Source organism: Hirundo rustica, chromosome 1 (assembly GCF_015227805.2).
Source record: "Hirundo rustica isolate bHirRus1 chromosome 1, bHirRus1.pri.v3, whole genome shotgun sequence".
Lineage (NCBI taxonomy): Eukaryota > Metazoa > Chordata > Aves > Passeriformes > Hirundinidae > Hirundo > Hirundo rustica.
In genome coordinates, this window is record NC_053450.1 from 109,635,070 (window position 1) to 109,660,553 (window position 25,484).

Here is a 25,484-nt window from a genome sequence, read left to right on the forward strand (position 1 = left end):
CAGTTCCCAGTTTCTCCCCAGCCCAGCTTGGTTACTAAGACTGCCACACTATCAGCAGCATAACTTGGTTCAGCAGATTTAGGCTTTATACCTCTATACAAGGGTCTGGCATGGGTGGATATGCAGGTTACATTAGAACTAATTGTGTATCTGTTTTGTCAGAGATTTTGACAAAAAATATTTACTATTTAGATCTTTTTTTTTTTTTTCAGTTTTAATGACTTTCAAATCTTCTTTCTCAGCAAGACTGTGGTATCAGCACCATGCAAACAAAGCAGCTAAATAGAATCACAGTAAATGTCCCATTTAAGGGTCAACTTTCAGTTTGCTAAGAACTCCAAAGTGTAACATAACATATAGTATGCAGTTTTCAACAAGAGCCTTCTATTCCCACCCTCCCATTTCTCTGAGCCTTTGGAAGGCTATCCAATTTGATGGATACATCAGGAATTTTAATCCCTCCTGACTTTATTTTAAGCACTCTTCTGATTAGATAAACCAGTCTGCATGAAATTCCATTTGTTTTCTTTGTTTACAAGAAATATTTTCCCAACAGTAGAAAGTATGTTCTCATTAACTAAAGAAAAATGGAATCCATTAAATAAACTAGGAGATGCGCTGAAAGAACAACTTTTTTTTTCAGTTACATACAAGGAAAGGCTCAAATTGGGAGTTAGGAGGCATCTTGGAAAAGTTAATGTTATGAAAAAACAGATATTTTGTTCCTGTGGCAAACTCGGGCAGCCTAGGACTACGACTTCTAGTTGATCCATTTCCTGTCGGGGAGCATAACTTCAACCTTTTTGGTCAGCCATATTAAAATTTTAGCACAAAGAAAATACAACTCACTCATTATTCACTTAAGAATGGTGTGAACATCCAAATTAAAAAAAAAAAAAAAAAAAAAAAAAAACTCTTGGCCAGTTTGAAACATTAAACTGTTCTCTTGATTCATAAGAGTCACTTTCTCCTTTTGGTGTAACCTGTTGTAAGGCCAAACAACAAAATAGACCCCTGACCTCTTTATCCCATTGAAAATAATAGCTTTTTCCTGTTTTATACCAGTATTTGGGTGGTTCTCCTGATCAGATACTAGCAAGAAAAAAAATCTATTGGGGGGGGGGGGTGGGGCGGCGAAGGTGGAATTATGCTGAGAGTAGCCTGTGATTCCATCAGTGACTGAAAGCAAGGTCAGAAGCACGATCCATAAAGTCATGAGCTTTCTGGTCCTTTTTGCTAAAAGAGCAAGGAGGGAGGAGAGGAGTCAGCCAGAAAACTACAGAAGTCATTCTCAGATGAGTGAGAACTGGCTGAAACTAGAAATAGCACCATGAGGGAACAAATTCCTAGGGACAGAAAAATCATCCCTGTGCACTCCTTAGGAAAGAGAAGAATCAGCTCTGTAAGACAAGTAGTTCACCTACAAAAAGTCTGAAAAATGGATAAGACTCAGTGGTTTCTGCAGACACTAGGAATTCCTCTTCAGAAGAGAAAGCCGCAGCTCCTCTAATTTTTTTCAGTATAGAAAGAAACCACAGATGCTTAAAGAATAGACCTTCAATCCAGCTTTAGCTGTTAATAACAAGCTGAAATCCCAGAAAAAATAAAGTACCACTTAAAACCTTTCAAAGCATCAGCTAAGATGGAAACAAGATTCAATTGCTACTACTCCTCTTTGTATTCTAGCCACATCCTTAATAAAAATCCGCCTAAGCCCCTGCAGCACTTGGACAGTATTTAAAACAAGTAGAAATTCATTCCTATGAACACTGGTGCTCACTTCCTCTTATGTCATTAATATAACTGCCCATGGAATTCACCGTCACAGAGGAAGAATTTAACAGAGTTTCCAGATACATTATGCTGTCTATAATTTAAATACTGAAAAGTATGCAAAGATTAAGATTCATCAATGGGATTACTCTTCTCTGAAAAGCTACTGAGAAGGTAAATGCTCTTTTAATCAAGCAGCAGCTCAGGTTCTTTGTATTCAGTGCTAGCACAAATCCTCTGTGACTGCCTCAGTCTTCCCTTCTGTCATACAACCTCTACTCATTTTTAGAATTAATGTATTATTTGGCTGCACTTTACAGTAGATGATGAATCATATCTGGTTCTCTCCTGCCGCATTATATCCAAGTTACCAGGAAAAAAAGATTAGTCAGGACTGCAGACCACAGCATTAAAAGAATAAGTGTCTTGGATTTTTTTCTTTGTCAGAAACATTACAGGGAAGTCAGAGGTGGGCAGGTCACATTAGGAAAGCAAGCTCATCAGAGAAAAATATAAACAACAGTTCTAAGTCAGAGGACTTTGAATGTTGCATAAAAATCATTACAAGCCTCAGATGGCATACCACATGAGTGATTCTGAGAGTCATCATCTTAATTATTTAAATCAAAATATGTGCAAATCTTGCATAGACACACTCACATACACTAACATCACAACAGCATAAAACCAGCCATATGATCAGTTAAACAAGATGGGAGCCTCTAGACTTGTGTTCACATGCCCAAATTGAAAATAATGCAGTTACAATTTGAACTCTGCAACAGAAATAGGTAAGTCCTTTTCTCCTGCCTGTGCCATTATAAAGAGGTGATAATTCTAGCACTCAACAATGCTCCACAAAGGAAGTTCCAAAAATACCACCATGGATTCATATATCACTGCCCAACACAGGATGTACTTAATGCTCATCGGTGAACCTACCTTTCATTAACACCTTCCTTTAGTTGCTCAACTTACTAACACATGATCCATTACTGTCAGAAAAATATCTTGAAACATTCTAGGATCCAAGTTATTATTGTAATTGGCATCGGCCTAAACTACATTCACTTTTCCACAGCTCAGTGTGATCATCAGATGTGATTTAGAAGTCCTACATTTCTGAATGGAGGTATGAAAGATATAACACTTTTCTGTGACTTTAGTTGACTTTCTGGTTTGGCTCCAGAAACAGTTTGTGCTCTGGCTAGGACAAGTCATAGCACGTTCCTGTGTCAAGATCCTATGACACATTCAGCACCTTCAATTCCTATCAAGTTGACAGCACTTTGATCTTCAATTTTATTTCACCCCCTCACAATACATTTGGCAGATTTGTTTGTTTCCTTCTTTCTCACAAAAATGATAATGCAAAGTCATCGTGTCTGGTTTGTAACCTTAGGAGCAATCAAGAATTTCCTGAAATTTTTCCATCGTGTTGTTTTGCATTATTTGAAGAACATAAACAGAAATTCAGTCATAAAGGTGAACAGCTCTGCTGTGAGATCTCTGATCCTTTCCAGCAATTTCTGTTAAAACTTACACATTCACATTTGCTTTTCTAAATCACTCACTAGCCTTTCCATAAGGAAAAATAAATCATCTTCACTAATGACCACTAATCATCATATTGGGTTAAAAAAAATTTCTCAAGTCCATTTTCCCTTTGATTTTGTCTTCGGGGAATTGGTTCCAGTTAATACATAGCACACCCCTCGCTTGACTAACCAGCATTGGCTGGAGGTGATTTATCCGACTGCCATTACCCAGGTAATTTGCCATGTATCATTACACTGTTGACCAGTGATTTGGGAGTCCCAGCAGTATCCCTGGGATGTAAAACTAGTGAGAACCTACTATATGAAAGCTGGAGTTATTATACTGCTCCTCTCTGAGCTATTTAAGCTACTTTTAGGAGACCCTGGAGCTTGCTCCTTCAAGTGCAGTATTTATTTTCCATGACAGTTACAGACCTAAAAGCTCAGGGCCCGATCCAAAGACTCTTGTAGTTAGCGGCAAACTTCCTTTGCTTCACATCAAGGCTTCGCACACCATTCGCAGAAGCTACACTTACCCTGCTGGTGCTGACAGCTGGGGAGAGCAGGAATATGCTGAAGAGCCATTCTAGTGCCTACTCACCAACAAGTTTGGAGGGAGCAAAGAAAACCCTTGACTTCAAATCCCCACTTTTATAATTTATGAACGGTTCACTCTCTTGTTCTTTCTCACTGTCATGCAGAAGCTTCATTTTTTTTTTTGGGGGGGGGGGGGGGGGGGATGTGCCTTTTTTTATTATTATTATATTATATAAATTTTCCCTGTGAATGAGAAATATTTGAGTCTCAATGACAAATTAAAATGTTCTTTTCCTTCTAACTCTTCAGGATTTTGTGGAGGGAGTAATTTCTACACAAAGTTCACGCTTACAAGAATTTCTACTAAGTTAGAAAAGAAATGGGGACGCATACCATTCAGGAAAACAGTGGGTAGCTTCTGCAAATTATCCCAATCCACAAGTGAAGGATTTATAAATAGATAAAACCTGCATTTAAATATCTGATACAGGAAATTTTAAAGTAACTTTAGACGTACCTTATACCACAATGATTGTTAATATTACTTTTTTGTAGTAGAGAGACAGTTTATAGAACTCTGAATCTGTGATTTATCCATTGGATTTGCTCTGTACTTAAAAATCTCATTTTATACATTTAAAACATCTGTTGTTCTGAAAGATCCTAGCAACAAGGAGGGAACTAAATCCAAAATCAAGATCATAATATGGCTAAATCACTCCTCAGTTTTACTTCTGCATTAAAGCTGCTGTGGGGTTTATGAGCCAGAGAAAGTTTGTCTCATTACAAAAAGGAAATGAACATACTTTGAAATTACTATTTAGAGCACAGATTGTCATCAGACTAAGAGCTGCTGCTTTCAGTAGCTAGAACAGATGAATGACATAATACTGAAAGCTATATATCAAATACTCAAAATAATATTATATCAAATAAAAATTAATAAAAATTAATATTATTGCACAACTATTTTCAAACAATTTTGCCCATTCAATATAATAGAGATTAATCTGGTTTTACAATGTCAAATATGAATTCTCTGTCTCAAAAATGGTAAAAACCTATTCCTTTTAAGACCAAGCATGCAAAGTTCTGTTTTTCACTACAGAGGTATTGAAAAACTGAAAGTACTTTTATAGCTAAAGAAAAACAAGAAGAACAATAAACAATTAAAAGGTACCTTGATTTTTTCCCCCACAGATCAGAAGGGAGGGGGAAAAAAAATAGAATTAGATTAAGTATGACTTTTATGTATGAAGATGTATATTTTCCATGTAACAGAATGAAAGCAACTTCCTAAAGCACTTGTCTGTTTCCAGACCATGCCTCCTCCTGCACTTTCTCTTGAGTCTAAAGCTGGCTGTAGGGTCTTTCAGCCTGAATATCCTTGTTTCACACCTGCCTTACAACAGTGACACACATTTAAGTTATTACATTATGCACGTGTTCATATGACATGCCAGGAGTTAATGTTTCTGATCTGTAAAGAAAACAATGGCTTCCTATTACCAGTTAACCAATATATTGTGTATGTGAATGCACTGCAGCACAACTGCTGGGAAATTTTATGTACCTCATACACTTCTTTGACCAGTGCCAATATTTCCCCCTATGTAGCTTTTACACTCCACTTGTACAAACTCTTCCAAGGATTGCTCTGCCTTATTCATTCCACAACCCAGATAAAAGCACACCATGGGCATGGCAGCTGCAGACAATCCTTTTTTTAAGAATTCTACCAAAAGGTCAGCTATGCTTGTTAAGATATTTAGGGTGTCTGTTCTATTTAAACCAAGTCTAAAATAAATTTTTTTGAATGGAGTCTAGTAAGAGAGAACAATTCCACATAAATGAAAACCATATGGAATTGTTCAAAAGGTCAACTATGTAAAAACGTGTTATATACTGTGTTTATAGGTATTTTATTCACAGACAAGGCTGGCATTGGGGTTTTATTGACATCCTGGTGAAAAGCACATTAATCAAAGGTTTGCAACCCCCTTTGCTCTGCATTTTAATGCAGACCACAGAATAGCACAGTAACATACAATTATTTTTGAAATATATTAACTTGTATTTAATCTATATTATGTTTCAATTGTAAATCACTCCTGGCTTTGTATCCAGATATTTACTGTGACTTGTACGTACACGCCATTCCCATTCATATGCCATATGAACACTTCTGAACTTCACAGATGATATTATAGATCCAAAATCAGAATCCTATACTATATTGCAGGCTCATCTCCAGTCAAAAATGCTGAATATTTTACCACAACTAACTAGACAATCTAATCAAAATAGTATATACAGTATCAGATTTTGCTGTGTTCAAGACCATTCAAGATTTGGTCAGAAGCAACTAGGCTAAGCCTAAACATAAAAGTTCAAAAAAAAAAAAGCTACTGCATAGCAAAGACCTCGAGGATACAAAAATATTTACACACAGAAAGCAACTTAAGAAAGGGGAAAGTGACCTTTGCTTTCAGTGAAACTAATGATATGATTGTGAATAAAATACGATGCAGGTGTGGTGTCCATACATCATATGAATGCAGCGCATTACTTTTATGTTTGGCCCTAGAAATCACGCCAGTTGTGTACAGAGCACAGTAACCAGTCCGAAACTGCCAGGCAGCAGCTGGGTACTCCTGGGTACCAGTTAGGTACCTCAGTACATGGAATTCACTTTAAACTATCACCTTGATAACTGTCCTTATCCAGCAGCACCTCTACTTTATTTAAGGAATTAGGAGCCCTACAGGGAATGCATGAGCAACTACAACAGGAAGTTGTTAGCTGCTGGGCTCGGCAGTCAGAAATCTGCTTTCCATTTACACCTGCTCCAGCCAGAGTCTGTAGAACAGAAACAAACCCTTGATTGAGGTTTGGAGGTGTAATAGTAGGTGTGATTGTACAATACAGAAAACCATTTATGGGTTGTGTTCTTTCTCTGACTCTATTTAAGAAGCAACCATGGGTACTGGGTTTTGTTCATTTAATTTTTTTCTTTTTTTTAATCAGCAGGCATACATGGTGCAAAGGGTCAAATCTGATGAGAGATACCTGGAGTAAAATTGATGGTATAGATTGATATATTTGGTCTTTATACTTCTACCTGTAATAAACACATTCATTATGTAAAGCTAGGCTATCTAGATACATGAAATAAATATTTATATTAACTAGAGAAACAATACTGTACAATCTTATTTTCCATTTACTAATTTCAGACTTGGAACAAAATTTTATCTAAATTTTTTTTAAAAATCCACTGAAAATATAAGAATCTTTTGTCATAGAAAGTATTGTATCTGCAATTAAATATTTTGCAATGCATACAAGCAATAAGAAAATCCAAATACGAATTATTTAATTTTCAAACTTGGAGGGAGAGAGGGATATAAAAAAAGAGAAAGACTGAAATTAAGATCATCTTCTATGTATGTTAATTTGCAACATGTCCAAAGAACAGCCTTTTTTTCAGAGGTATTCTAAAAACAATACTGTTCTATACAATTTGTGAAAACAACAGAAACCCCAATAAAAATACATGCGCTGCTCAAATTAATTACAATTAAAAGGCTAAATTTGGGGCCAACAGGTGCTGGAAATGCTCCACTCATTTGCACTCATAAAAAGAGAAGATAACTAACCTTCCAGTCACAGTGTTAACATCCAAATGACGTAAACTCCACCATTTACATAAACAGACACTTCAGGTTCCATGTCAGTATTCAAGTAATTTCAATCCTTTTTTTTTTTAGCCTTTGATTTTTTCACCAAAAAATGAACGGCACCTACACATCTAAGCATGAACCCACATGTCCATAAGAGTGCATTCCAAATTGTAAATAGCAGCATTTATGACATTGATTTGAGAACATTTTGTTCAAAGCACATCTAGAAGTAGAGGAAAATGCATGCAAATTAATATGTTGCTTTCTTAATGCCCGTTAAGATTTACTATTTGCTATGATAAATTCTTTTGATGAAATCTTACAAGATTTATCTTTTAAAAGATATTTTTTTTCTGAACATCTTTATTCAGATTTTCAATCCTAAATCTTAGAAGACATCCCTCTGCATCCTTCTCATACTTATTTCAAAGACAACTTACTAGTGTACTCCGTTGTTTTCATTAATTATGCTTAGCATCTACTCCAAGAATTGAAAATAAATCTATATTCCCTCTTTCTTCTCTAGTCTCTACACTGTTTAAAACATTTTTTTAATCACATAAATATGATAAAGCATGAACACGTGCACACAGCACTTTTTTGTGCTCTAAGTATCAAACCGGTAGCCACTGAGTAAAAAGGAGAGCTCTCTAGATTTTAAAATTCTGCACAAGCCACTGAAACTACCCTCTACGAAATATTAGGCATGTTGATATACATTAGCCTTCTCTTTGTTTCCCATATAATTATTTACATCGGTGCTGGTACGCATATATTAACTATTTCAGCACTGAAAAAAACCCCTTACCTAAGGACAACAATATTTTTCTGTCATCATCCATAATCTGAAGTGGTATTGGCCACAAAATTACTAAATTGTTATTTCACATATGTCAGGGACAGATGAAGTTTAGCGCAATTCAGGACTCTCTGTGTGCAAAATGCATACCTTATTTTTTCCTTTCTTCACTGCTTTCTTTCTCTTGTGCAACTAAAACTGAGACAATTTCAAGTCTCAAAGATCTCAGAAAACTGCAGCTTGAAGAGAAAAGATCCAAGTTACAAATGACTTCTTTATTTAACTACCTGGACTTCTTTTTTTTTTTTTTTTTCCTCCTTCTCTTCTTCCCTGGTAACAAATTTTTGCAACAGTTAATAGAACTGTTCAAGAAAACTGTTCTTCTCAGAAAATTATCTGAAAAAAATGCATCATTCACAACTGCTTTATTAACCTAGGCCAGATGAAATATGGCATTTCAGGTTATCTCCAGAGTCAAGTCACAGTCTGAATGTACCTACACTGCTTCTTAAAAATTTGCTGTGCACAACTGTGCACACGTCCCACATCCATGCCTGTTCTTCCATTCTTCCATTTTATTGACCATTAGACAGTCATTATCTATAATCAATAAGAATACTTCCTAAACCAAAATTACTTTCTGCTTGGCCGTGATTTCTTCTACTGTTGTAATTTTGACCTCCAAACTCCCTAGCAAGTCCCACTTAATCAGAGAATCCACAGATAAAATTTAATTAAATGCTATACACAAACTACAAATCTTAAACAATTCAAACAACAAGTCACTGATACTACAAAACTCCTTCTTTGGGAAAATATAGTGCCCAAGATGAACCATCAACCTTCTTGTGATGCACATATAATTAAATTAATATTAATATGCCAGTGTAAGCTTCCACACAGAAATATGCTTGAAAATAGAATTTCAATGAGGGTCAACATTCAGTCTACATGAATACAAAATTTGAAATACATGAGACATTTCAAGAGAAGAGCAAAACCCAAGCCGTTCAACACTGCCAATGAGGGGAGGGTGATATATATGAAAGGAAACACAAACAAACTGGAGTTCATGGAATTTTTCAGAGAGAAAATGAAAACAATGTAAAAATGGGACAAAGAACAAGAAGAGTCACATAGTTCAATCACATGGAGTGGGATTTGATGAAGGACATGTTTGCAATAGCGTTCTGAAGATTGAAACTTCATAAGCTTACTTTCTGGGACTTGAGCTGAACAAGATCTGCAAAAACCTTTAAAAGCAACTCTGCTCTTTCTGAATAAAACACTGAAACTCACAGTAGTCTTGAAAACAGACTAAATATTGAAGCATGCATTTGAACCACACACATTTTATCCTTAAAATTTTCATTCAACTCATTTATGCGGGGAATGGGTGATCTGCGAGAATTTTTGGAAGCCTTATCAGGAGACATAAAAAATACAGATACTGGGAATAGGAAGTCTTATAATGAAAAGCATGACACACAGCTCAAAACCCTGAAACCAAACTGTTTCCCCAAAACATCTGGCTTTCTTTTGTGGGATTTTATGTCCATAATAATAAATAAGTCAGGTTTAGGAGTGCCAGTTTATTAACTATTTAAGAATGTCTAAGGCACAGCAGCTGCCTGGATCTCACAGCATGTCCAAAAAGACCGAATGTTCCCTCTTGGTAACAGTATATTCAAATACAAGTATTACTATTATGGATTGATACTAATAAACACAGGTTTAATTTTAAATGGGGTTTAAAATCCATTTCCTTTCCCTTACCATTTGTTATTTATTTTTTAGCTACTGAATATTCCTGGACAGTTAACAAAAATCTTAAACATTTCATCACTTTGCAGTACTGTTGAAGGCTTCGGATGTAACAGTACAATATTTCTGAATTAAAGTTACTTTTTTGGAACCAAGTACGTAAATACATACCATGTCTGTATATTTTTCTTTTGAAAGTTTCATTTTAGTTCATGCCTTACCGTTTCAACTCACCAATTCCTATCATCTGCACTGAGGCTGAGGAACAGTTAAAGAACAGTCTTTTAATGTCGCCACTCCTACTTCTTACTCTCTTGAATACATTTTTCCCCTCTTATGAGCCCATGAAGATGATTAAAAAGACAATATTTTTCATCTGGATTTAGTTTTGAAAATGCGTAAACTACATTTCTGAAATTAGGCTATCTTCACAACCAGCTAATGAGGGGGTTTGATCCTCTGGGTAATCTTTTTGGATTAGGCTACTAGGAATTTTATTGCTTTAAAGGAAATCTCTGGGTAGCAGGAGGACAATTGAATTGTTAATAAAACTTGTTTTAGAGAACCATTGCACGTCAGATGCAGCATGGAGAAGGAAAAGAAGTTAACTGTAGAGCTGTAAAGCTGTGAGTGCTCTTCACTAAGAGCCAACAGCTGTAAACAATTCTCACAATCTATTTATCAGGTTGGTTAGGTGCTGGAATTTAGAGTCCATTACAAAGACTGTGTTTTCATAACTGTTTCCAGTAGCTTGGACTAAGTAAGGAAGCCATGGAAGAGAAAACTCCTCAAAAATAGCTGCATATGATCAATATGATCACAGTAATGACTGAAAGATGAGATGCATTCTCTGCACACGACTTATAAAAGGACATAAATACATAAGTATCTCTACGTTTGCAAAATATGCAAATCTCATAACTATTGCAGTGTCATTGATTAGCCTTCTCAAAATTAGAAACAAGGATGGACAAAAGTGTGACACACTTTGGGAGGCAAAAAAAAAAACCTGTTGAAAAGTTAATACCCTGCCCATGGTGAGACTGAATCTGACCCAAGACAAAGACTTTAAGCAGTATGGTGCAGTATGCATTCTAGGATTTGGCATATGAATGGAATTCTTCTAACATTTTTGCTATGATATAAGGATGACAATCAAAACAATTCAAGCCAAAAAGAAATTAGTTTTCTTTTACAAAATATTTTAACCATCTGGAATTTTTTGAAAATAATTTTATAATCCAAAACACAGCCTGCATCAAAACTAAGTTAACAAAATGGAATTTTTCTTGTCCTCCAAGAATTATCAAATAATTTAGGTTGAAAAAAATACTTTAAGATTATCAAATCCAACTGTCAACCTAACACAGCCAAGTCCATCACTGAGCCAGGTCCCCAAGAGCCACACTTATATGTCTTTTAAACACCTCCAGGGATAGTGACTCAAGCACTTCTCCAGGCAGCCTATACCAATGCTTGACAATCCTTTGACGAATTTGAAAGAAATTGAAGAATTTCTTCTTAATATCCAATCTAAACCTGGGCACAACTTTAGGCCATTTTCTCCCATCCTATTACTTGTGAGAAGAGACCAGCCTCATCTTGCTACAGCCTCCTTCCAGGTAGTTGCAGAAAGAGATAAGGTCCTTCATGGGCCTCCTTTTTTCCAGACTTTAGCCCAGCTTCCTCAGCCGTTCCTCATCAGATTTGTGCTCCAGGCCCCTCAGCAGTTTTGTTGCCCTTCTCTGGACTTGTTCCAGCACCCTCAATGTTTTTCTTGCAGGGAGAGGCCCAAAACTGAATACAGGACTCAAAGTGTGGCCTCACCAGTGGGGAGTGCATGAGGATAATCACTGCCCTGTTCCTGCTGGCCATATTATTGCTAATCCAGGCTAGGATGCCATTGGCCTTTTTGGCCATCTGGGAACACCTTAGCTCATGTTCAGCAGCTGTTGACCAACAACCCAGGCCTTTTTCCACGAGGCAGCTTTCCAGCCACTCTTCCCCCAGCCTGTACCACTGCCTAGGGCTGTTGTGACCCACGTGCAGGACCCAGAGCTTTGCCTTGTTGAACCTCATGCAATTGGTCTCAGCCCATCATTCCAGCCTGTCGGGATCAAGTTCTGTGAAGTTTACTTGATACATGCTCAGCAAGCCACTCTTTCAGCAAAGGGAACTCATGCTCCCTGAAGAGCTTGCTAGCTACTCATCTCAACCCTCCCCACCAGAAATGCAAAAATGCCCACCTTCTCCAGACTAGCCTACAATCTGCTTCCTTAACTTATTTCAGACAAAACAAATGAGCTTGACGTAAGAATTTAAGCAGTAGAATTTTTCTAAGTAAGGTAATTTCATCTGAAGCAGTTTAGACAGCATTCAGCAATTAGCTCCACTCACAAATCTAAAGTGTTGCTAATCTCTGAACAAGGGGAAAAAAAAAGGGGGGGGGGAAGAGAGAGAGAAAAATAATGCTTATCTGTGAAAAGGTTACAAATTATTTCTTTCACTGAGAAGCAGAATAAGAACCCATGGTTGTGATCCATTAGAAAATTGCACTGGTGAATTCCTATAATGCATATTTTCAGGGAATAGAAATCTTTGGGAATGAAAGCCTGTATGGATTGATTAAGTCATCAGATGCGAAGTGTTAGAATTGCCAGTCTTGTTTCCCTGTTTAATCTCTTGTTGAGGAAGTCCCCAAGGCACTCTTTAATTGTGTTTATATAGCAAAGCAATGATATATCACATGTGGCAGTACAAAAATATTTTCATGCTGATTCTATACGTTTGCATAACTGTGATTAAGGTACTTTTCCTGTTTTAACTTTACAGCTTAACTTTCAAATTTAAATTTGAATTTATAACTGAAGACTTGCAAAATTTGCACTCACACAATTAAAAAAAATTTTTAAAAAATACACTTGACTCAGTTTCATTTTCATTGCATTTTTTACATTATATAAGATGTTATGTAAATGTTTTCTGTGCATTTCTTTCACATACCTTCACAAACAAAAGCAAGTCTGTTCCCCTGGTGATCACCCACACCAAGGCAGCAGGGTACACAAGATTAACTGCAAGCCTATGCAGAGACTTAATTCCCAGTATCTCTTAAGAAATGCAGACTGCAATAGTTTTCTGTTTTACTCACTTGTCACAGTGCTTCATAGTTTCCAAGGGGGTTTTTGTAAAGCCTGACAGATGTGTAAGATTTGAAGTATTTGTTTTGGTTTTTGTTTCGGCTTCTTAATAACTGTATAATTCAACATTGTTCAAAAGAGTCTTGGGTGTGGCCAAGAAAAACCCCCTAACAGTCTTCATTGCAAATGGAAAGGTGAATAATTCAGATTGCAATCTAAAAAAATTGACAAATGTTTTTGAAAGGAGAACCAACTAAAAACTGTTTTGTATTGTTTCAGTAGGATGAACTACCTTCGAGGCTGCTAACCCAGACAAAAAAAAAAAAAAAAATCCGTTCCCCATAGATACTTTAGTTTGTACTTGTGTTGCAGCACAGTCATGAAAAAAGAAAGGAAAATCAAACTGCAGACCCACCCCCAGTAGAACTAGTTTGAAGAAGGATAATTTGTTGGGTTTAGCTCCCCATAAACAGACTCAATATACTGCAATACAAAACATTGATTTTTTACGAACAAGGAAAAGGCATCTCAAACCTCAAAAGTGGAAATGATCATACATTCCTAAAAGAATCTCAGGTTTTGTTTGTGAAGTTGCAGTTAACAGAGCACTGTAACATCTTGTGTATATGTATTTTACTCACAAACATACCCATTTTTATCTATGTACTGTAGGTATAAACTTTTATACATACCCTAATGCTACATACTACACAAGGATACCCTACAGATACCCTAATGCTACATACTACACAAGGACTGAGACTTCAATTCAAGAGCATTAAGCATTGTTTAATCTATTCTGAGTTTGAGTAATAATGAGAATCACACCAGATTTTCTAACAGGTATATTTTCAGATACAGTTTTATAGCAGACAAGGTACATAAGAAAGTGAAAATTACTCAGGCACATTCCTATAGATTTTGCTGACTTTAGGATCACATACAAGACAGGAGTTGGACTTCCAATAAATTACAGGGTTTTTTCACTTTTAGAATACATTCTTTTCACTAACATTTATGGAGCCCAACCAACCAACATGAAACACTTATGTTCAAATGATCCCATAGAACCTGCGCAAAGACCTCTAAAAACCCCCATGAGTGTTACACAGCACACTTCCACACAACAGTAGAAGGCCATCAATAGTTAATCCTAGCTGGTTTCTGCCATTGCCATCACCCTTTGAAATAAGACGTCCTTATTTGCTTGTATACCCTATGCTACTTTTGAAGGCTTTGCATGATTTTTTAAAAAAACAGTTTAATAAAAGCAAATGAGCTAACTGGTTTTTTTGGGTTTTTTTAAAAAGAGTTCTTGGCACCCAAATTCCATTATGTTTCAAAGGAAATTAAGAGCTCAACTCCCTTAAGGTCTTTAATGTAGGTTAGCAGCACACCACTTATCAAAACAGTGACTATTTGATCCCTGCTTGTGTAAAAAAAAGATGGGCACCAAGAGGCATCTTGAAGTGGGTGATTTACATATATCAATTTAACCTTACATGTGGTGCCTCCACAGTCATTACCCAATAACTACTTTATTGCTTCCTGGCTGGGGCCTCCTCCACTGTACCAAAGCCACTAAATAATATACTCAGGCTCCCACACCTCTTCTACATCATGGGTCTATCACTGGATCACTAACCAAGCACTTGTCATCCTAAGATGGGAATAGTTCTGAAAAAAACCTGACTAGACCATGTATGACCTATCTTTCTGAAACAACTCTGTAGAATTTTTATAGAGTGCTATCAATTGGGTGCACCTAAGCCATTTTTTTTTAATATATCCACTTCACAACTGTAAAAATACCCCTAGCACTGTACACTGCCTTTGAGGGAACAAGATATTTGAAAAGTTGATGCGCTCATCTTTTTCAGGATATCTTCATTCTGAGCCTAGGCATGGACTGCTCTTCAATGGCCATCTAGGCAATTTTTCATTCTTCAGTTCAGCAGTTCTCCCACTGTGTAGGAAAAGCAACTGCAATTCTTATTGCCTAAATAGTAAAAGTACATGACTTTTAGCACCAGAACACAGAATAGGAGGTAACTACTCCCTCAGTGTAGATCAGCAAAGAAAGAAACCAACTGCAGAACCCAGAGGTTGACCTCACGTTGTTTTGTAACATAAGCACTTTCCACCCAAAGGGCAAAAGTCAAGGAGAGTTTGATTGTGGAGTCAAAATAGTCCTACTGCTTTGTTATTTTAGCCTCCCTTTCTTCCTCCAGATTATTCCACTCAACATAACCTACAGCATTTAGTGATAAACCTGCTGGCACACAATTTACAGAGAAACAACACTTGACTCTCTTTCAGCTACTTATCTTTTTAAGCGGTGGAAAGAAAAAGACTCCTACTATATATAGTGACTCCTTGGTGTCTAGCCTTCCCCCACCTCCCTGGCCCTGTTTTTGGTATGCACACAGGACACGATGGTTTTAAGCAGAGCAACAGAGAACAGCTCACTTTCCCAAAAGGATATAATAGATGCTTTTTCACAACTGAAGGCTACTTGTAATGCATGGTTGACTGTGAAAAGTAACTGTGAAGCAATGATAAGATCAAGTATCTTTAACCATACTGAAGAACCCAAAGCCATGAAGTTTATGCCGCTAATTGAGACTTAGTATGAACTTGTATGATGTGCAACCAAATCAAAGATTATTCCATTATAGGAATAATGTAGGGCAATAACAGAAGCTTTTTTTTTAAAACTAGCCAAGTATAAGAACAGCAAAGGGGAAGCAAAAAAAAATAGTAAGTAAACTACTTTCCTGTTCTCATTAATCTGGAAAACTTCAGTGGCTGATGTGTGGAAAAATATCACAGAAAACGTGAAAGGTATGTTTTACTTTGCCAATTAGTAGTAAACGTTATTTTTCCAAAGGAACACCTCTAATAGTGCATATGATTAACTTACACATTGCAAAATTAAATAGCACTCTGTTTCTGATTCTATAATTAGACAAATTAATGTAAATTAATTAATTAAAATAAATTAAATTAATGAAAAATAAACACTTAAAAAGTTCTAAGCAGCATGCCAGCACTAATTCAACTAAAAAAATCAAATTCTTAGAAGATCGAACTGTTATTCCAGCACTGATATAACCAGCAATCAAAAATAAGACTCTTTCTCCTCAAAATTTCATTTGTATGTCAACACTAACCTCCTTCTTAGCTTGGAGACATAGCTTTTTATGGAGTCATGCAAAGGTCTTATTAGGTGCTGTATTTGAGCTTCTTTTTTTGTGTTCAGTAACATGAGTAAGAAAAAAAAAAGCGGATTGCAATTTGAAGGATTGGGGGAAAAAAAATCCCAAAAAAAACCACAGTCAAACAAAAACCCCTGACACTTACTGAAGCCAGAATTCTGGGATAGTCAATTTCTCTGCCCACTATTTTATACATCTCAGATAAAAGCAAATATGTTCAAATCACAAGTGATGTGCACAGAAAAGCAACACTTACTAATGCACAGAGAATTCTGATTAAAACCAGACAAAACAGAATAGCAGTGATTTTGCATAACGAAACAAACCCAGAAAAGAGTAATTTGAAATCTATCAGAATTTTAGAAAGTTCTCTGTAGAAGAAAAAAGGCTGTATTCCATCTACTACAACCCTGCTTTTGTTATAGCTATCCTTATATCTTTCCCAGCCTGTATATGCTTATTTCCAAAATAATATTTTTTTAATCACTTACACAAAACACTAAGAAGTTACACAAAAAAATCACAGATTTACACATCTCCAAACTGTCTAAGATAGAAAAAATATGAGAAAGAAAGAATAATCCAGCTAGAAGAACTGTGGGCTCTGCATGCCTATATGGGGATGACACGAGTCCATAAGAACCAATCTTTGTGTATCAGGCTGTTTTGAGAACCGAAATTTCTAAAATGAGTAGTGCACCTTTTTTTGTAACAGGAAAATGGCTCATGTTTGAGTTAGAAAGCTACAGGTGACATTCTGTTTTACTCTACAGTTCAAAACTATGTCTTTAAGAAAATGTGCTTTTTTTTTTTTCTTTAATTTAAACGAGGTTTTAAAGAGTAACTCCCAGGTGGTTTCAAAACCCAATTTGTTCACAAACTATGGTCAACATATGGTGACTATTGAAGCTGACCATAAAAAAAATTAATCAATTTAAGTGCAGTTGAGAAAGAGGTTGCCTTCTGAGTAACATAACATAGAACTTTCTGTAAATGTTTCTGCAACACAGACCTATCTGCTTTTCATAGCTAAGACATATTAAAGGACAAAATTAAGCAAGGATAATGCTATCCTACAAACAATGTTATAAAAAGTGCACCTACAGCCAGTGGCAATAACATGACTTGGCTCTTACATCAATAGCAGTGACTATTCTTGTGTGCTGTCCATATGCAGGCTGTGTAACTATGAAGAAAATAGCCAAGGGACTAATTTATATTCGTTTTTGCAGATGATACAATTTAATATGAGGATCCATGGGGTGCATAACTGTAAATCTTAGACTGAAAATTACACATGGAGACAGAAAGCAAGAGAATTATTGAAATAGTTTGAGCCTAACAATGAACATCTCAGGGTTCCTACAGCATCAGTACAGAGTGCCAAACCCATAAATCACTAGCCTGAAAATGAATGAAAATGAAAATGCTTTATTTGTGTAAAAACATGAGAAAGGATGGCTTAATTAGAGAACAAAACCTTCACTATATCCAGTTGATTTATATGTTTTTCTCATCCATGAAACAAAAGAATCTTGCATTGCATTTCTCTGTAATAAAGGGCATGAGTTATCCTTCACTACCACAGTGAGTGCAATAATACATCAAAGGGCTCAGGAAAGTTACATTAAATGATATCCCTTAGATAGTCCATGAAGTGAAGCAACATATTTCATTAATCCAAGCCATCCTAACTCTTCAAGTACCTCAAAAGGTAGGCAAGCTTACCTGAACACAGCTTTAGCACAAAAAGATGGCCCTGAGTCTCCTGCTGCTGAGTGAAAACATTTTATGGTATTATGTAAAGTATTTTACAGTACTAAATATTAAATTATGAATTAATACATTTATAAGCATAATCATACCTTCACAAAACAGAAACATATATGTCTCTGTGCCATTCTGCCCTGCCCACAAAGCTTCTCAGTAATCTGAAAATTCTGCCTGCCTGTGGTCTATGTTCTCCTGAGGCTGGAGATCATCCAAGTACTTCAAAGCACAGGCTGTCTTCATGACCAAGAACTTAATACTTTTCTTTTTCTGAGTTCAGGCTATTTGTACAGCCTGCCTGCCCAGCAGCCATGAGGCCAAGCTTCTTCAATGCCTCCTTTCTTATCAGCACCAGCCACATCAATATTTTAAAGGCAGGTGAGGTCAATAAGCCCCATGGACCAGGCAGCATATATAGTTTTCCATATTTCAGGTGAGTCTAGGATGTCTCAAAGTTTTCTCTTAAAGGCTGTGACTGTGTTACGTTACAATTGAGACTAAAAGTGAACACATAGGCTCAGATGGCAAATACAGCCTTCCTCTGCACAGCAGGTGCACACAGAGATTCTGTATTACCATTCTCCAGCGAGGAAAATAGAATTCTCAGGTCCCTAACATGTAAGGCTTAAAGGCAAGGATCAAACAACTATCTTAGGAATTATACCACTATACATTACATCAGAGGGAATCAGTTCCACCTCTGTTCCTGCATCACTTTCCATGGCATAAACCTGCAGAAATATCTAAACATAAAACACAAGGTGAAGATGTGGTGAGTGGAATTTAGGTTACCTATATTTGGTGAGAGACCTAAGTAATGACTTGATGGAGTCAAGTTTCTCCACAGTGCAATTAAGAAGAACTTAATAAACAAAAGTTTGTAGTAATAGCTACTAGTGTCACCTACTGGGATTCAGGCAGCACATATAACTGAGCAAGGCACATGTGCATTTACCTTCTCCAGTGCCAGCCTAGAGGACACAACACATTTGAAGAAGCAGGAGATAGGAATCAGTTCCCTTTTGTAAAATGGACTAAAATCTACTCTGTGCTCCTCCTAGAATACTGAAATGCCAGGTTGTTGGTGATTTTCCTCTTTTAAGCTCCCACTTCAGGACACATTAGGCATTTTATGGCTTCTAAAGCAAAATTTTCCCTGAAGCATTATCGGAACTTCTACCACCTCCCACAAAATCAAGCAGTAAATCAGCAGTAGAATAGCAAGGCTTAAAGCATGCTGAAGTCATTGCTTTGCATGCATATTAACACTGTCTCCTTGTACTTCATTGTCTTCTCTATTTCCACTTCCTCCCTCCTGTTTTGTTGTCTGACTGAAAGCTCGGGCACAGGCTGCCAGGCTGCTCTCGGTTTATACAGCACCTACTATAACAGGGTCACAGCCTGTGAAACAAATTCCAGTGCACTAAAACACTATAAACAACCACCGCCAACAGGCCTGTCAGAGCAAATTAACTGAGTATATTTTGGTGACGCATGATTCCCAGTGGCTTCTTAAGCAGTTTCTCTTCCTGATTTATGAAATCATCCAGTTTTCCACAATGAACTATAGATGGCTGTTAGTGAAAATTACTGAAATTCTGCTTGACTTACGCAAAGCACTTTATAGGCAGATCCTTTGCTGGTGCAAGCTAAGACCTTCACCAGCACAACAAGAACAACTTACACCACCCCACACTGACCTCAGCCCCCTCATAAACGCTCCAGTTTCAAGGCTACGACTCAATACACATTTGTACCTGAACTCTCCGTCCTGTGGAAAAAAAGTATCTAGTCAGGTAGGATGCAGCTTCACTTAGTGAATCTTTCTACTCTTGACACTGCACTGGCTCTAAGTGGCCCTAGTGGGATGGGAGGTGCAGCTGGGAGAGGGAAGATTGCAACCCAATCTTCACTCCTCTGCTACCAGCAAAGCCATCCTCATGTTTCTACCATGAGACAGAAATGGATGGAGTATGCAGGACTACACTGGTCCTGTATACTCCATCCATTCTTAGAGTATTTTTCCCAGCAGTAGCTGGTTGGTACAGCTTGGTCTAGACATGAACAGTGCAAGTTTCCTTGTAACCCCTGTGGAAAATATCCAGCTGTGAAAACTGCCGGAATTTCCTGATAGCCACAGCATCCTGCCTTGTATTTTAGAAAAAAAACAATGTTGGCAGCAACAGTGTGCCAGAAGTAGACTTTACCAGCTTGCTGCAGGAACAGGGAACTTCCACCTACTTTTCACTTTTCCTTGTTACAAGAACTGATAAGCATATTGTGAGCCATTCCTGCTACACACGTACCCATTCCCCCAGTGACATTAGTAAGTGCAGATAGAAGAACAGAGAATACACAGCAAAGCAGGATTATTTCAAAAGCTTATACCCATTACTCGTTTCTTTCATTATAAGAAATTGCTACAAATTCTATAATTAGTACATCTTCAGCCAATTTTTTATAGAGTAATTACAGAAAATTAAGATTTCATGTACTATATATAATCACACATAGGGAAAAATAATATTTATACACCTCTTTTAACCCAACTACAAACTGTGGGAAGCCATGTAACTGGCTTTTGACTGTTCTTTTCAAATCAACATAGACTCTGGGTTGTATTGCCAGAAAGACCAAGAGATATGACAACCACAAATACACACACTTCATTTCTGTACATCCTTTAAAAATTATTATTATTCTTTATTAAAGATTATTATTATTATGTTTTGAGAAACTAGAACTCAGAATTTTATTCTACATTACTTTTAGCCACATCCCCACCTTTATGTAAAACTTTAAACATATGTTGAAACTTATTTTATTCACCGGGAACAAAGTAACATACCACAAACTAAAAAAACCCTTATGTCACCTACCCAACAATAAGCACTTTTTGCACTTCTTAGCATCTAAAACCACAGAATTTCAGGACTCTAGAGATAAGTCATCAGTTCAAGTATCTGCATGTTCAGCCATCATTTGACTGAAAGCGGTAACATGAGCATTAGCTATGGTGACACGCCACTACACATTGTCTGTTCTTCCTATCTCATGTATTCAAAATATGACAAAACCATACTTTAGGACTCCAGGAATCTCCTGCATGTACATCCACCCAGCCTGATTAGCCTGCAAAAACAAATGGTGTAGCGGCAACTATGAAAGTTCAAAGGCAGGTCAGAAGGTAACAAAACTCCACACGAAGAAGGATCAGTTGAGCTCAGCTGCTTTCTGTATGATCAAGCAACACAATATCATGTCTCTTTCTTTAGGACTATATTCAGTTCATGCATCACTTTCTTTAAACTAGACTTTAAAAGCCAAATACAAATATTTAGCAGCAGATTTACAGCAAGTGAATGGTAACAGCAGAATCAAAAGGAAACAAATGGACAGGAATATCACCAACTGCTTCTTTGAGAGGAAAGTTGGAGGTCACCAGCTACATCTGGTCATACTGGCCAAAGGCAAAGTGATGAACGGAGTTGGAAGATGAATAAGTACCTTGATGTGGTTGTATCAGGAAGGGCATAATGGAAAATGGAAACTTACTGGCTAACAGGCCAAGAAAAAGAAAGAACAGATATATTCAGACCAGAATCACACTTACAAATGCTTTTAGTTGGATTAAGCCAGGCAGCTCATCTCAAATTACATTACACTACCATGGCGCTTCTGTGAAGTACAAATCCAGCCCCCGGTGTTGAATTAACAGTGCCAGACACACCAAGTTGCTCGTGCCTTCTCTCAGGCCATTAAAATGTGCCACAGGTCTCAGACCCAGTCCAGGAGAAGTAGTTTTATTTGACCACCCGAGCCAGCAAAGGTGGCAGGCAGTGAGTGTGTGCTGATGTCTTGCCACAGGGAGAAGTTGAGTCACTGTTCACTGTGCCAGCTGGATTCAGGCAGGAGTTCAATAAACTGGTTCACTGCAGTGATCATGCCTGGTTGTAGCTGGCACCAAATGCTTTCATCTCTAAATGTCACAGGCAGGTTAGTGTGGCTTTTCTTTTTTCTTTTTTTTTCCAGTAGGCGAATAAAAATGTGGAAATTCCAGCTACAAAATCCCAGCAAGAAAGAGAACAGCAGGAAAAAAAAAAAAATCTACTTTTGATGTTTGTTGCTGAAACAACCTGGCTCCACAATTCTAGCTCCACATTAAAATAGGGACAAAAATAAACCTGTCCTCTGTGGTCAGTCATAATTGCTAAAATCTTTGAATTATTTTCTGTGCAATCATTCTGCAAAGATTTTCTTGGAATGGGTCAGGGAAACATCAAGCAAGGAGGTAACTTCTTGTCACACAACCTGAAGAAACATGTACAGGCAAGTGAGAGGTAACCAACTTACTGCTAGCCAGGAAAGTTGCACACATATGCCACTGAAAATTCTCAAGAAATGCATAATTGTACTGCTCCACTGCTTGCTAAATTCCTTCCCGGTTGGGATTGATCAAGTTTGAATTCTATCGCTCATCAGAAAAACTAATCTCTATATGGGTATAAACCCTATTGAGACCTCGTTCAGATTTTTTTAATCAGATCTTAATGATCGCATTACAAATTATCTTCTCTCACCATAAATAGGAACAAGCAAGTTCAACAGCAATATTTTCAGGAAGAATCTTTAAATCTTAGTGCCCTAGTCAGCTGAAAAATATGCTTAGTCCTCACTGGTCCCAAAGCATCGAGAAAGTCCCAAATCATCCAGAAAACAAGTTAAAGCCACCCCAAAATGTTTGTCACCCCCAAATGTAGGCACCCAGTAGCAGATAAACTTCTATAAAATTTTGGGTTATCTGTTTTGATGTGTCACACACAAAAAAGGCCTATGATAAAGAAAACTAAGGTGAAGGATTATTTTTCATTCCTCATACATCAGGTTGCACATGTTTGCTGACCACTGAACTTGTTTTATTTGCAAGGGCAGCAGGGAACAATAACAGTTCTCCAACAGAAAAGGAAACAGAAGAGTTATAGAATCACACATAACCCTCCCCAACATCCTTTTAACAATTAAAGGAAAAAAGATAACCATATTTCCATTGTGGATAATGAAATCTGAGATTCATGCAATTTCGTTGCCTCCTTGTTGGCAGAATTAATTTAAGGAGAAAGTTCCAATTTCCCACTTCAAATATATGTGCCACAATCAAAGATAATTTATGCTTCATTTATCTTCTTCCATCAAAGAAACAATATAGATAAAACCAGGCTTCTAGAAATGGGAAGGTCATAAATTTGATCATATTTAAAAGGAGGAAAAAAAGGTGTATTTTTATAACTTTTCTAGCATCTAAATAGGAAAAATTACTTGCTTTTCTCCTGTTCATTCTGGATACAGGTCAGATGTGTCTCTCAAGTAATTTGCGACACCCATGGCCTCACTAAGGATTGCCAAGCCTTTACAAGGCTGTTTCTCAGCTTTGAATATTGGCAAAACAAAACTGCTCCAGTGTATTACAGGGAGATGTGAGGAACTTGTGTATTATAATATTTGAGTTCTGTCTGGGGCCAAGATTTAATAAGGTCTTGCTGCTTTTTGATAAAAGTTACATTTCTTTAGAAATGTAACACAAAATTAGTTTTACATGGACAACCAAGTGTAACAAGAGAGGCAGGACCATTCACAGTGTCACTGCCAGTCTAGACAAACATGCAAAATCCTATGCTCCATCTCACAAGGTTCATTATATAAAACCATACAGAAAACAAACCAGGACTGAGTCAGCATTTCCTGCCAGGAAAAATATTATATGGCTTACCAGCTGCTGAGGACAGGAGTCTGTGAATTCAAAGAAGTAAAAATTATGTGATTCAGGATCTAAACGTCTCCTTGAAAAAAACAGGAGCAGAATAGTCAAGTGGTTTAGCATGCCCTGGGCAGGATGTATTAGCAGGATTACTGGAGATGACTTATGCCTGTTCTGCAACTCAGAGCAGGAAATGCAAGCACGTTGACATGCCTGCCTCAGTGCCTTCTTGGACAGGACATCAGACCTTTTAGTGACCTTCTAATTTCTCTTTCCTAAACCCATTTGCACATCAAAATTTTGGACTGCAATTTCTTCTGTTAATATTATGATAATCCATGTTAAATCAATGACGTACCCTTATACAATCAGTTTATGCCAAAGTGATGGCAGTAAATTTTTACCTCATTAGACAGTGAGGGGATTTTGGTGCTGCATTTTAATTAAACACATTGACTGTAATCACAGATCTGAGACAGATGCACAAATTTTGGCTTGAACCAAACACAATAAAACAGAAACGTAATGAAGAAACCTTGAGCCCAACATTCTTTTTCATTATTTGCACAATAAAAATGCACTAACATAATTTCTCTTGTAGAAGCAATTGATTTTTCCCCCATTCTGTGGATTAGGGGGTCCATAGTCTGACCTTCATATCAGGTCCTGCCTCTCTACCAAAATTCCTTCTGAGTTCCCTGATAAGCAAACACTGGTCCAATATCACACCTCAAATGTTTTTGGTTAGATACTGGTAGCCTGAAACTGATTTTGTTTTTCTCAAAACTTTGAAAAATAGTAAATCATGTGGTTGGAAACACAGCAGCTGGTGGTGGAACACCAACTTGCACTTTTCCAGCTCCACTGAAGTTTTTTAGTGATGATCCAAGGTAACATTTAACTGTCATGTGTAATATACACAAAAGACTGCTTATTTACCTCAGAAAAAAATGCAGATGCTTAGGTCATCAACTGCCTTCTCTTGATCTTAAAAAAAAAAAAAAAAAAAAAAAAAAAAAAGCTATATATTCCCCTACAGAAGCTGCCTTTTTCAATACAGAAGAATAATTCCCATAATAACAGAGCGAAGTTTTAACAAAAGAACAGATAGGCTTTGAAGATTCATGAATTCTGCATACTGGAAATCTAAAATGGCAGAGCTAATTACAAGGATTTTAAAATTGGTTCTTAGCCCTTTTTTCCCCCACAAGCCAGAGAAGATACATTATTTTATTCTGAAATATTATTAATCACTGAGCTTCTTTTTCTTTCTTCGAGCTTCAAGTGAAAAGAAATCAGAGCCATCAGTGTCTGGAAAAACTCAGCTTTTCAGAGCCAGGGCAGTGATTCAGGTTATATCTGAATTTTCTCCAATATGTTCCTGCAATTAGAGAATTTGACTTCCATTAAGTATAAAACACATCATAAAAATATCATGGTCTAACATACTAAGTGTAAGATTCAAGTTAAGTAAATTCTATATTTTGGTCCTTAATTCCTCTTTATA

At 36.9% G+C, this 25,484-nt stretch overlaps 1 protein-coding gene across 6 annotated transcripts in view; it reads right to left on the bottom strand.

The window, feature by feature from the left end:
* The window catches only part of BBS9 (Bardet-Biedl syndrome 9), a 286,026-nt gene that overhangs the window by 43,875 nt on the left and 216,667 nt on the right, over positions 1 to 25,484 (bottom strand). Inside the window, exon 23 of one of the 6 annotated variants that reach the window (XM_040068399.2) lies at positions 25,186 to 25,358. The exons of the other annotated variants lie outside the window; for them this stretch is intronic. Within the exon in view, the coding sequence (XP_039924333.1) occupies positions 25,282 to 25,358 (77 nt within the window). The 3' untranslated portion in view covers positions 25,186 to 25,281. Of the gene's footprint in view, positions 1 to 25,185; positions 25,359 to 25,484 lie in introns of those variants that run through there. 6 annotated transcript variants of the gene reach the window in all.